General features: G+C 37.1%; 1 protein-coding gene across 2 annotated transcripts in view; it reads right to left on the bottom strand.

The window, feature by feature from the left end:
• The window catches only part of EFL1 (elongation factor like GTPase 1), a 65,121-nt gene that overhangs the window by 13,376 nt on the left and 37,494 nt on the right, over positions 1–14,251 (bottom strand). For both annotated transcript variants that reach the window (XM_042039308.1, XM_042039309.1), the window contains 3 exons: positions 7,182–7,313; positions 4,574–4,721; positions 260–1,263 (listed from right to left, as the gene is read on the bottom strand). In XM_042039308.1, the coding sequence (XP_041895242.1) occupies positions 260–1,263; positions 4,574–4,721; positions 7,182–7,313 (1,284 nt within the window). The remainder of the gene's footprint in view (positions 1–259; positions 1,264–4,573; positions 4,722–7,181; positions 7,314–14,251) is intronic.

The following is a 14,251-nucleotide window of genomic DNA, read 5'->3' as shown; positions in this document are numbered from 1 at the left end:
AAAAACTTCCTCAGAAGGCAACATTTTGTATCTCGCACTTCAAAAAGGTGTAGCATTGCTATTTATGCCTATGGCTCAGATAAGCAAGAAGAATGCGAAATTCTCCTTCAGAATAGTATAAATCCTACTGGAGAACTATGTAAGACTCCTGACAAAACCTTTAATGAACTTACACCTTCTGATCCAGTCTCATTTATAAAACCTCATCTAGGAAATCAGAAAGGAAATTCTTGGCAAAGGTTTATTGTCCCGGTCTTACCTAAAACTTCTGCAGTAGCCATGATTTCACACGTGTACATTGCTGCCATGAGTCTCTGTGGTTTTGCTTGCAAAGCATAACGACAGGCTTCCTTCATGGTGGCAATCAGCTGGCCCGAGAAAGGGCCGTAACAATCTGGAAGTAATAATTCTCCTTTGTGTTTACTCATTTTCTCAGGTGAGTCTGTACCACTTTGGTTCTTGTCCTGGTGTTCATCTGCACTGGGACCTTCGTCAGTGCAACTGCTTGCTGGAGTATTATCTTCATTTTGCTCATGTTCTGTGGTATCAATTTCCCCTGAATCCTGACTGCTATTTGACAGTGCATCTCCAGCTTTATTTATTTCCCATTTTTCCACTGTGAAACAAACACCCATGAGAGGCTCTTCACACATGGGACCTGAAAGTGTAGCCAGCTGAAATCCACTCACTATGCTGTTGTCAAAGTCTCTGTATTTACCTACTTCTTTCACAGAGTTCCCAAGGCACTGCCACACAGACCTCTTATAACTCCCGAAATTATGTAATAAAATATTAGGCCCACATTTCCGTGGTCCAAATGACCAGATCTGATCAACAGCATTTCTCCACTTCCTCCCCTGAAGACTTTTCTCCAACTTCTGTTTGAATTCTTTGATTCTATCAAGAGTCTTCTGATTTATCTCATGTGTTTTTTTATCTTCATTCAGAGATGTGTTGAGTTGCTCCATAGTTCGAATTAAGTCACAGTTTTCTTCAAGAAGTCGAGTGACCTCCTCAGGAAGTGGCATTGCTCTTACACTGAGAGTAGCTTGTTTATTTGGAGTATTAATTGTAACAAGACCATCTGAATCAACCTGAATTCCTTCAGGAATTTTATTTGGGTCCTCTTTTGTTTGGTGTATGACAGCAACTTTCTGCTGTTTTCCTATTTCTTCATTCACCATATCGACTTTGGGAGGTCTTGTTATCGTCTCTCGGAAGGGTATAATAGGAGCAGATACACTGATCTGCACCTTTGCAAACCTGCAAAATAATGTTTAAGAATTAGTTTAAGAATCTTGAAACTAGTTTTAAACTTGGGGGTGGGAGGTAGGGTAACGGCCTTAACGTGGAACAGACGTTCACGAACAAATCTGACTGCAACATAGATTACTAAGTAACGCATTTCAAATTCAAATTTTATGTACTTCAAAAAAGAAGCACTGCCTTTTATGTCTTCAGAAATATTTGGAAAGGAACTCAAGAAAATAAAAGCAAAAGCACTGCTATGCCTCTGCACAAATCACTGGTTCACCCACATCTTGGGAACTATGTGCTGCTGTGCTCTGCTCTCAAACGAAACGGAACTAGAAAAAAACTGAGAGCAAAGATGATCGAAGGAACACAAGCACAAGAAGCCTTCAGATGTTCCAAGGGTGCAACGGAGATCTACAAAATCAAGTGGGGCATGCAAAAGGCTGACCAGGATTAACCAACAACCAAACCACAAAGGGCCCTGGACTGAAAATGAAAGAGGCCTGGGAAAGCACCACAGTTACTCCAGTTTTACTCTTCCTATTCCTGTTGTTGGCCACACTGCTCAGACATGGTACTGAGATGGACACTTGGTGTGAGCCAGCACATCTGCTCACAGAGGGAGATGCCCTGAGAAGATGAAGCACTGGGAAAGCTGAACAGAGCTTTGTCCTTTTGGGCTGATAACCACTATCATAAAAGCTTCATGCTAGAAAGTGATGCTTTAAAGTCAGGTGAAACATTTTAGGTATGCCAAATGTTGTGAATGATGGCAAGAAAAAAGGAAGAATTTTTCATTATCTGACAGGCTCAAGGATCACAGCTGTGTATTCTTCTTAACCACCCACGAGTTCTGAGCAGGTTCACTCAATGACTACAGAAGGACTAACCAGTATTTCCTATGTTCTGGTAAATTTTAGCAGTGATAAAAAAAGTTGAGGAAGAAAAGCAAATACAATTGTAAGCTGTATTTCCATGGGAATCAAACCCAGGAGAGATCTATCCTTTTTGCAGTTCCTTCAAGGATTTGCATTATACCAAAAAAAAACCACAGCTCCCCCCCCCAACGCCACCATTACCTTAATTCTTTTTGTTTCTCATTCTGAGAAGGGTAACTTAATCCCTTCACAGTTAGTATTTGAAATGTTCCTGGGACAGAAATTTCTAAAAATTTCTATTGTACAACACAGAAAATAAAATGTTCAAAGCTACGAGGTCTAATTTCTTACTCCATTCAAAAAGAACTAATTGGGAAGAAAAAATATAAATTTGGTGAAATCAGGCAGAACATCCATATTGAATCATTTAGACGAACACAGATGACTGATCTTTTAGTTGTTTCCATGTTTCTCCACATCTTTGACAATAAGTATCACTTGAACATAATTTTTTAAATACACAGTGGGAAAGCTAAAATTAAGTATGTGCCTTCGAAAAAGTCTGATTAAAATCTTGACAATGCAATGTAGTTTGAATACAGCAGAACCTCCTCAGTTGCTGTAACCAGTCCAAAAACATCAATCTGCAAAACCCAGTTGATGCAATTGTGGTAGATGCCAACACCAGCATCCTGCCCCACTACCTCAAGTGTGACTCAACTGTCTTGAATAACCTTTCCCAATATTTTTGGGGAAAAACTTCTGGGTCACATTTTAAGGTTATTACATGCTGTCTTGATCCCTAGTTCACAATTTACTATTCCAAATTATATGCACTTAAAAGTTTAACATTTACAGGGAAACACAGGGAGCTAATGAAAACTAACATTCCAAAGCACAACTTTTCCTCTTCACACTTTAATAGGTAACTAGTGCCAGTTTACCACTGTCAGAATTTACACAGAATCCATGAGGAATGGAGCAAGACAGGAATCCCATTCTGGACTCTTTCTTCTACAAAATGGGGAGAAAAGGAAAGGACAATTCTTGTCCCACGAGCTGGTGTGTGAGGGATGGCAACTAAAATATGCCAAATCCTGAGAGATCTAGAAGGAGAGTGAGCTCCTTAGTGAACACATCTGCTCCCAACTCCTTTTGGGAGCTGGCACCCAACTGAGAAACCATGAACCACAATCAAGCAGGACAATGGTGGCAGCCCTGTTTGTCTGTGTCTCCAGGTGTTTCTTGTTTCTGCTCAGGATGCCACGAGCACAGAGTGGTTTTGTGCTTTGGTAGTTTGGAACACTGACATCATTTTCTCCAGGAATACAAGCAAGGGATACAAAATAGTCACTTTTGACAGACCATCATTCTCTTAACAAAAAGCCAAATTAGATGACAACTCATAAAAAAACCCAAAATTATGCACACAAAAGGAAAGGTTTGGCATGTAAATGCATATAAATGTATGTATGTAAGTCCTACTAGCTGCTCACTATAATCCTATTTTCCTGTCATGGAGTATTATTTGGACCATTGCCAATAATGGAGACATTTATACAACCCTGCTATGCAAACTACAGCTAAAGACAGGCACAACCAGTTTTGCTTAAACACATTATTTTTGAGCAAAATGTATCAATAAATATTACTATGTTTTTAGAAGCAGTAAAAAGATGTTGCATTAAGTTGTAATGAGGATAACCATTAAAACATACATCCAGTTTTGTAAGTGATCCAGTCTAATTTTCATAGGAAATTACTGTTCTCTGATATTAACTGAAATGAGTATGGGTACAGTAAGACAAACATTCAACCATTCATCAGGTTTGCTCTTTGGTTTAGAAAGAAAATGACTGTAAATGGATGTGGCAGAAGTACCAGAAAGGTTTTAGTAAATGAAGTTACAGGAAGGGATTGTTTCAGACATCTGTTCTTCTACCATTTGAAGAAACTTTAGAAGATACTAAATATATGCATGTGTGCTTGCAAAAAGTACTGCTCATGAATGAGAACAGATTAACCTTTGAAAAAAATAATCAATGAGAAAGGGCACAGGATAGTGTGTACACATACAGTTTTGGTCTTGGTGCTTTAGAATTTTTCAGAGTTCATTTATCAGACATGATTCCCCTCAGTTTTTATTTTGTACAAATGCCACATTACATTCTTAACTGGACTCCTGAATCTACTGGAATTTCTAATTTCTAGAAAGTGCCCCAAGTGTGTGTTAGATGTTTAGAAGTGACAAGTTAGTGGCTTCTGCCCCACTGCAGATAATTTTATAGCTACAAAGAGGTACATTTATGACCCAATGATAAAAACTGTTTGTGGATAAAGCTCTATTTTACCAGAATATAAATCAAAGATACCCATCTGACAGAGAAATACAGCAGACACCTACTGAACTAAAAATATTTCTTCCTCCTTGCCCCTCTAACCTTTCTTTCAGGTCATCCAAGCAACGCTGAAGATGAACTTCTCCTGCTGTCACCAGCACATGTTCTCCTGTCTCCTGGATTAAAACTTGCACACATGGATCAGCTTGGTTTAAAAGCTTCATCCCTCTGACCAGCTGAGGCATATCACCTGGCAAAAGAGGGTATTATTAACAAAGGAATACTGGAAAAGAAATACTCAAAATAGGGTAGACTTAAACTGAGAAATAGTAACACTTATTTTTATGGAAGCCTAAACAAGAATAGGTATTTTAGGAATAAAAAAAAACTTTCAGTGGGCAATTTTCTGCTTATGAGTCACGCAGAGCAGCGTGGGGTTTAAGAGCAGCAACTGAAAACGTAAGCTGTACTCAGAATTTGTCACCAACAATTTATGTACTGATGACAAAATTCACATCATACAATTATAACCACGGTACACACCACACTTGAATGGACTGCACATTTTTTGTTTACACAGCTTTACAACAGGTTTAGTAGAACAAGTCAGCTATTGACTATGACTATGCTATGTTGCTTCCTATACTCAATTAACTTCAGATACAGCTCATGAACAGCTCACAATCAATAAAACTCCTGAATTTTATCGAAATGAAGTGATTAAAAGAATTCAGGACTTCAATCCTCATTTTCACAGGTTATCAAATTATAACCTTTCTTATCTATTACAACTTTTGTAAGTCATCTTTCAAATAATTGTGTCTTTCAAATAATTGCATTTCCTTGCATTCTTTAAAAACTAAGTGTAACAACATCTAAATTGCTAATGCTTAAAATGCTCCAAATACATAAATAATAACATTAACGTTACTAAAATAAAAGTAAAAAGTATTCCATAAGGATTACTTAGAAGGTATAACAGCAAGTAAAGCACAGGAAGGATTTTAAAGTAGCTGGAAGCCACTAGAAAGCTTTAAAGCAATTAAAATCTGAAAAGGGGGAAAATCAGGAATGTGAGAGCTTTTCAGTGAAACAAATCACAGCTGTCCCTAAAATGAAGGTGTTTGAAAAGAGCTGTCTTAAAGTTAATGCAGAATGAACAAGCACAGCTGAGTCAAATTTGGCTAGATTACATCAAAGCTATGCATAAACACCTCATGTCAGCAGCCTTCCATAATGAACACAATTTAAAGAAATTAATTATGAATTCTTTTTTTTATTTTACATACGCACTAGAGAATACCCCAGGGCTTTCCAGGAATGTATATTCATATTCAGAAGGAAGAGTGATATTAAACTTGTCATTCACTTGGAGACTATTAAAAGAAATATGATATTGCTTATTTACTGCTGAGCTTGTAAGGGTGTAATAGAAAAGTACCCTTGGAAAAAATGCAGTGTTAGTTCACATGGCCAACACAGTTGAACAGAGAATTTCAACTTTGTCTCTGCATTTAAGCTCACAGAGTGATGAGTACTTTTTTTTTTTTCTTTTAGAGCTTATGGTAACCATACAGGAAGATTTTGACAGGAGTGTGAAGACATGCAGTAATTTTATAAAATGTACATAGGGAAATAATTTCTATTTATATGAGTCATTTTTCCACATAAGCAGATGCAGCTTTGAAGCAGGTCTGATGTGGCAGTCCAATGCACACATGTGACAATGTGTGAGGGCCACCTCAAGACTACAACACAGCTCTCTGGGCAACTGCAATGGCCACATTTTGCTTGTCTTCCACTTATTGCAAGCTACAGTGGATTTTCAGGAAAACTTCTGCAAGTATAACCTTCAGGCTTCTGTCCCCCTAACAAATTTAGTTCAGATCATAAACTCAGAAGTTACCGAAAAGGACAAACTAAGTAGTGGTACAAGAATGAGCCAGCTTCATTTCTTAAGGAACAAAACTTACCCCAAAATTGGTCAGTAGTTCTAGAATTACATTTCTTTTAACATTTTGAACTTAATACTACACTCAGCAGAACCAGTAATTTCCAATACTTTCAAAACTGCTTTAACAAATGTAGGATGTACAATGTATGATTATCTGTTACTCAAGCACATGAAACAAATAGCTGCCAAGCTGTCCAACAGCTCTCTAAAAAACCATGTAATCTTAGTGTTAAGAGTATTTTGCAACTGAACATAAAGCCAGTTATTTTGGTTCTACCAACACTACAACAACGAATGGAAACTGGGCTGAAATTCAAACAAAGCCAGAGATATCCCACTCTCAGGTCTGAAAGGAATGGGGTGGGGGCATCAAGGAGAAGCAGTACTGCAAATCTGCACCACAAGCTTAATGACACACACACAAGAATGGCAGCAGACGTGGAGAACCCAGAGATCTGCTCACCTTCACAGTGAAGGAACACTGAACTGTTAGCACCATGTAGTGTCTGACTTGTGGAACAGCTGTCACAAAAGGGCACAGCAAGTTCTCCTGTGTCTCCTCAGCTACTGAGACACGAGCAAGGCAGCTGCAACAACTCACATGCAGCCCTCCAGGCAATGTATACATTTATTGTATATTGGGCAAGTCTCTGATCCAGTGGCTAGATCATGAACTAGCCAAATCACTGAGGGCTGGAAGCTGCCCTGCTGCCACACTGAGGTGGTGTTACCATCCCTTTCCTCCTTCAAGCTTACTTGGATGTTTTGGTTCGACAGCTACTCGCACAATCGGGGTGGCTTCGAAGTTGAGAGGTGTAAATGGTGGACAAGCAGGTGATGTTGACAGTGTTGCAGACTTCAGCACAAAATCTTGCAGGCCTCCTATTCCTAATAGAAATTGGGAAAAAAAAAAAAAAGGCAAAACAACAACAACAAAAAAATCACCGTCATATTAAATGAGAATAAAAACATGATCATCGAGTCAAAAAAAGGTGAAATCATTCTCCTTACACAAGTAAGATTCAAAAATTCCTCACTGTTCATATAAAATATCTGTTAAGATACTTGTGCATAAACTGGGTTCTTAAGTCTCTGGTGTGACATTTGATATTTAGCCTCACAGTTCCCACTGCATTCCCTCAGTATTTTAAAAGGCATGTTTATAGCTCTGAAGAACAGAAAGGACATGAGGACTTTTTTCCCTTCTAATATGTCCAAGCCTTTGTACAGCTGAGACTTAATTCTGGTGGTTTAAATTTAGAAAAATTTATACTGCAAGAGGCCTGCAATGGTCATCTAGTCCAACCTCCAGGCCAAAGCAAGGCAAACTTCACAGTTAGATCAAGTTGCTCAGGACCTTATCCACTCAAGGTTTAAAAACTTTTCACAATGGAGACTGAACATCCTCTGTTGGCAACCTCCTCCAGTGCTTCATTATTATTATTGTTAAGAATGCTCTTTTTTTTTCTTCCCACCCCCTCATACCCATTTGGGATTCAATTTTTTCCCAACTTGATTCTTGTAAAAATGAATTCATCCTCTTGTAAGCTATTAATCCTCATTCTACATCGTTTATAATGCTGACAAGTTGACGAAAAGTGAACTTAAATTGTAGTGATAAGAAAAAAAATATAGAAAAAAATATTACCTATAAATCTGCAAAATAGCTGCTGTTAATGCATACTAAGTTTTGGCTGGCTGGCACATTTAAGAGGATTTGAAATTATTGCCTCCAAATTCCCAACCAACTGCACATCATTCATAATTTAGTCAAAGCTATTAAAACACGACTAGAAGTGTTTGAATAATAAAGACAACAAATAAAGTTGATATCAATTTATACAATGGCTTTTCCTGATGCTCCTTCAATCATAAGCAGTGAGCGTTGCAGTTCTAATGGAGTATTAATTAAATCAGCATGTGACTTCTAATACCATGAGAAAACTGAAACCTTCAGCTCATAATCTATACCTGCTTAAAAATTAAATTCACATGGTAGACTGCAGTATATTCATGCTCCTTCCTCCTCATTCTCTCCTACATGCCCAAGCAGTTCTTCACCCCAACTCCCCATTATCACCCTAATACTTTTCCAGTTTTTTTTTCTGGCTTAGCTTTCTTCATTTGAGGCCAGAAACAAAGAGGGTCAGCTTCCACCCTATGAGATCATGCAGGAGTTTGAGTTCTGGAGAGCCAGTCTGCTGCAGAGTTTCATCTGCAGAATCAGGCTGTTTCTCCAGCTCTGGATGCCTGGCCAGCAGGATAATCCAAAACCCAGAATGTCATTATATAAGAAAACCTGCCTCAAAATAACTGGAAGCAGAACAACATTCAATGGCTTTAAATGTAGGATTGCAGATGCTACAAAGAAAATAAATCTGTATAAACTCTGTGTTGCACCTGACCTATGACCAGCATGTATTTCCTCTTTTTCACTTATTCAACATGTGGTTTGAATGAAAAACAAATGCTAGCTCATCATCACCACCAGGGACTGAGAAAAGGGATGGGTCCATTTTATTCTGATCTTCTCCAGCTGGTAAAATGAAAATGATTTAGAATGGGAGGTGAACAGCTTCTTTGCACAGTGTAATGTGAACCAGAGAAATAAAGTTACCAAATCTTACTTCAGGTAGACTCACTCTTTTCTTAACACGTTCCTGTACTCGTACTGTCATAAAGAAAAATTGAAGCTTTTGCTCTTTTGTTTCACATTTGAAGGTAAAACTACATGAAATGTAAGTGTCTGGCACCAATAATACACTAAAAATAAAAATCTCTGCCAGTTTTCATGAAAATCTGTTAGGCTTACAACCTGAGTGCTTTAATTGCTGAAGTGTGTGAGCTAGCACAGAGCTGTGTCCAGCCATGTTGAATCTATTTAATTTACAAATTCTTAGTAACAAATGTTGGAAAAAATCCATAAATGTTCTTGGACACGCTTTTTGCATAATATGTTTACTAAGTAACTGCTAATGTGTTTTCTGAATAATATTAGAGGAAGATGTAACACAACTAATTCCAAAATACCACATGACAATGGAAGAATTCTACTAATTATGATGATACATAAATCTTAAACTTAGTTTTTGTCCAGCCCACTGAAAGCTGCACATACTACTTGAGATCAAAGATCTCAAATGTTTCTCAATATGTTACTTGAAAGGTCTTAGAAAAGTCACTCCAAATTAAAGCCTTAATAAAAGGCTGATAATGGTAAGAAAGACCTTCAGAGGCTGTGGTTTGTGCTTTTAGAAGCAGACTAAATAATGGGTCAGGGAGAATTATTACACAGGTGGTGAAATATGAGATTTACAAAGGTTCTTCTTTTGTTGAGTCCCTTCTCTGACTGGCCCTAGAAGATAAGAATACTAAATCAAGTGTATACCAACCTGTACCATCAGATATTAACATGTGATAGAAGCTAAATGGTAAGAAGAGATAAGAACATCATGGCTGAAATTTTCAGAAGGAGTAGGAGTTTTAAGACAAGTCTCAATTTACTTTTCACTTCTATGTCTTGCTGGTAACCACTACACCTTACACAGTAATTTTGCTGCCTTTAAAGATGAAGTATGCTTTTCCAGCTCAATTCAGCTATAAAGATCTGAACACATAACAGATCAACTTCAAGGTATAGGTAATTAGTTTCTTTTGATGTAGAAAGATTTAGGTATTTAATGTTCTTTCAAGTTGCAAAAAAAATGAAGCAGACACCACCATCATGCTAAAGTTTTTCAATCAGATAAGGGAATAATTTAGTTTGCAGTGTGAAAAATCAAACAAAGAAGAATGAAAGCTGTTTAAATTTTAACTTCTGCCACACTGTTACTAGCCTCAGCACATTAGTTCAGTCGATCTTTATCTTCTCTCACTGATGATATCACCACTTAAGAATCCAGGGCTGCTTTGGAATGGAGACATGTCAAGCTTTGGACTAACACAGTAAGGAACTAAGTAAAGCAGAAAGCTAATGTTAATCTGCCCAGCAAGACTCTGTCTCCACTGAAATCTATCATTTCTTATCAATGATACCTCTTTAGAAAGATTAAGACCTTATGAGATGTAAAGCCTACCCGGTTTAAATGCTCCATGCACTTCAGTATGTATCAGTGCAGACAGACCATTCATGTGAATTATGTAGGTGTGATGCAAACTTTAGTAAATCTACCCAGCCTGAAATCTCAAAGTGAGCATGTGCCTTTTGTTTCAGCGGGACTGTACAAACACAGTGACACCTCCATAATTTTCTTTGACCTGTAATACAAATGCTTCTATAACTCCCTGTCAGAGACATTTTAAAACTAATATCTTTAAAAGGTGATTTTAAAAATATGTATGAAAAAAATTCACAAATCCACGTTAAAAGTATGATTGCCTCTAGATGTTTCCAGTTTATTCTTAAAGTAAATAGGCTAAAGGCCGACTAAAACAAACAGAAGAACAAATGCTATTTGCCAAATAATATTAAAATAATAAAATTTAAGGAAAATGCCTTCATATCAATCATCATTCTTCCTCAAATCTATGCAAATAATTCTTCTCTTCCCAATATCTAGCATAAGACTACAAAAGATTATACCATTTGCAGACTGTTAGCTGTTAAGGTGACTAATATTGGTTCACTGTAGCCAGATCAACTTTAAGCATCAACCTCCAGCCTTCCATTACTGTGCCTAATTAAAAAAAAAAAAAAAAAAAAAAAAGAAGAAAGGAGGGATTTTGTAGGGGGAAAAGTGGCCTTTGGTAGGATTAAACTCAGTTACAATAGTATGCTTTTCATATTTGAGGGATCTTAAAAGGTTTTACTAATCACCAGGATTAAATGATGGTAACTGTAGGGACAAGTAGCTCCTATGGTTTAAGAACACCTTGTATTACATGTTTATCACCTCAGATTTTAAGCATGTTTCTCTCGTGTCTCATGGGCACTGCAGAGAGACATCTGAGGGCAGAACCTGACCTTTCTATATTAGAAACTATTTCTAGAAGGGAAGGGAATGTAAATCAAGACACAGACCACATTCTAGTTGAGATTTCATCAACTTTTTCCATAATACACACCACATGTTAGCACAGATTGCTGGTGAGCCTCCTCATCTCTAATTGTGCGCTTCCCCCTCAATTCTTACTTGCTTCTGAGGCAAGGGAAATTGCTTGTATGGACAACAGTGTGTTGTAAGGTATGTCCATGGTTTCAGCTGCTCTCAGTGCTTTCCAACCATTTTACAGAAAAGTTAATTGAACTTTTTCTTTTTCCTTTTTCCCAATGTGATTTTTCTTTTGAGCTGGCCTCTAAAAATCACCAGTATCCAACAGACTGTAGAACTATTTGACCCAGTTTCTACCCAGGTTTTAAAAACACAAGTTCTACCTGAATATGTACAAGAGATTAACACGAATTCAGTTTCTCTATACAAAGGTGTTCAGTTGTAATTTTATTGTAAAATGTTACTTTTAGGCTCACAGCAGTTGGAGGGGAAATTGGACCTAACTTTCTGATCAGATGAGAGCAAACTCAGCCATATTATCAATAATGCTACAACAAGACTCCCCAAGGGGCACAACTGTGGTAAGACACTGAATGCAATAAGCAGCTTTTGACACAAGAAGCATCAGTGCTTTACTACTGAATCTTTGAGTAGGTAAAGATGAAAAAGTGCTGGAGCACCCCACTGAGTTATTTCAGGAAAAAACCAGCAGTTCAAAGAACAAAGCTGTCTGCTTTCAGAGCTGCAAGGAGAGCAAGAACACGGTCTAAGAGCGTCTTCCACCAAAATATCCTATTACTAAATTATAGTTTCTAGAAGGATTGCACACACATATAATGAGTAAACAAGCATCATTTATCTTCTGCTGAGTGCCTTTGGGAAAAAATACCATATATTTCATTAGGCCCTTAGACTGCATGATAACACACATTGCCTATGTGTTGACTGAGCTGACAATTCTAATTATCAACATTCCTATACTTTCTCAGACCAGACTACAATCAATTTCAAGGAAACTAAAAAAAAATCATTTTACATTAAACAGTAACATCTTTAAAATGTTACAGTGAATGGCTTGAGATCTACCTGCACTCAGTCTGTGTGAAAAAGCTGACATCGAAGCTGAGCCAGAAATTTGCTTGCTAAAATACAAATTTACGTTAAAGTAAATGGAATTAAACCAAAGTCACTTAACATTCCAAATCTGGCTTCTGGATTTACAAACTGTTGTAGTCAAGATGAAATATTGATTTCCTTAAGCTGCTTAATGAGACTAATAACTACAGAAGATGAAAGTATTACAAATAATCATGTTTTTCTTACACTACACAATCATTTCATCTATCATGCCATACTAATTTTTGGAGCTCAAGACTAAAGAAAACGATCCTGATTTTTCAACATCTATGTTTAAGTGTCATTTTAGCATAGAAACCTAGGAATTTCATATTTAAATTTGTAACAGGCCCCCGTCCATCTTTATGTATTATGAAATCAATGCACTTGTAGCTCCACAGGAAAACAAAAAAAAAAAGGAAAAGAAATCTTTACTCCAATTAAAGCTACTTTAATCTTTTAACTGTAAAGCATTCTTGATAAAGGGACTGAACAGCACCTTTTGTGGTTTTATAAAATGGTTCATAGCTGTCCTCAGCAGTATACATGCAATATATTTTGCCTGAGCCCACACATTAAAATTCCTTTCCACACACCAGCTCAACTTGACATCACTTGAAAGCAGCAATACTGAGCAACAGTAAAAATGTGGACAGATCTTCCTACAGTGTGACCACACTGGCACTCACTTCAGTTATAGCCTGTATGTCAAATTAATGCTTCCATTACTGCATGTGGAAAGCATTTAGCACCATACAAAACTCTCCAAGGGTTTCTGAAACACAAACCAAATTTTAGATTTATAATTACTTTAAATAAATTATTTTAATTTGATCTGACAGCAACACATCTGAATTTACTTAATTTTTTTTAAAAATTACTACCAGAACTTCAGCACCAGTTCAGAAAGGTTGTTGTCCCAAACAAAAGGAATTTAGGAATAGTTGTTTCAACATATTTACTTTGATAATCTACAAGTCTTTTGAAATGCTGAGTTGTTGTTCTTGAGGGTTTTTACTTAGTAGTAGTAAATGTGCTTTTATAAACAAACTAACAAAATTGCATATTGCACTTCAAAACAGATCAGCTGAATTCTTATGGAGCATCCTATGCAAGGAAGAAAATTTGCCCAGAAATCCTCTGAGGAAAAGGGAAGTCTTCTAGACAGCAGGGGTTTAACTATGCTCTCTGAAGACTCAATACATCTCTTTGTGAAGATGAGAAATGTTTCAGGTGTAGCTGTAGAGGCCTCCCTGCACTGTTCACACATGCTAGCCCATCTACTGCTGGTTCCTACTGGTAAAATGAGAAAACAATTAAACCACAAAAAAAACCCAAAACCCCCCCAAAACCCCCAATAACAACAACAAAACAAAACCCCCTCCATCAACAAAATTCAAGAAAACATTGAAGTGTTTGGTAAAATACTTTAGACTTAGGCTTGATATGAATACCTAAGTTTGCAAAAGGAACATATACCAAAAGATATAAATTTCTTCCCTCAAGGTAGCAGAAGAAAAAGACAAATCTCCAGCAGTCATCTGGCAAAGACACATCTGATGTTGCTATTTTGGATTTTAAAAAGGAGAGAAAGTTATTTAAAACCAACTTCTCTGGCTAGTTACATTAGAAAAAAGTAGAGCAATTCTTATTCTACAGTTTTGCAGGACCACCATCAAAACATCAGCTGTGCACACACACTCAGTTCTGGAAATCTAT

The sequence above is a fragment of the Corvus kubaryi genome, unplaced genomic scaffold (genome assembly GCF_017639235.1).
Source record: "Corvus kubaryi isolate FWS band 111438036 unplaced genomic scaffold, C.kubaryi_AGA036_p1.0 37394, whole genome shotgun sequence".
Taxonomy (NCBI): domain Eukaryota; kingdom Metazoa; phylum Chordata; class Aves; order Passeriformes; family Corvidae; genus Corvus; species Corvus kubaryi.
This window is presented reverse-complemented; position numbering and strand designations above follow the sequence as displayed.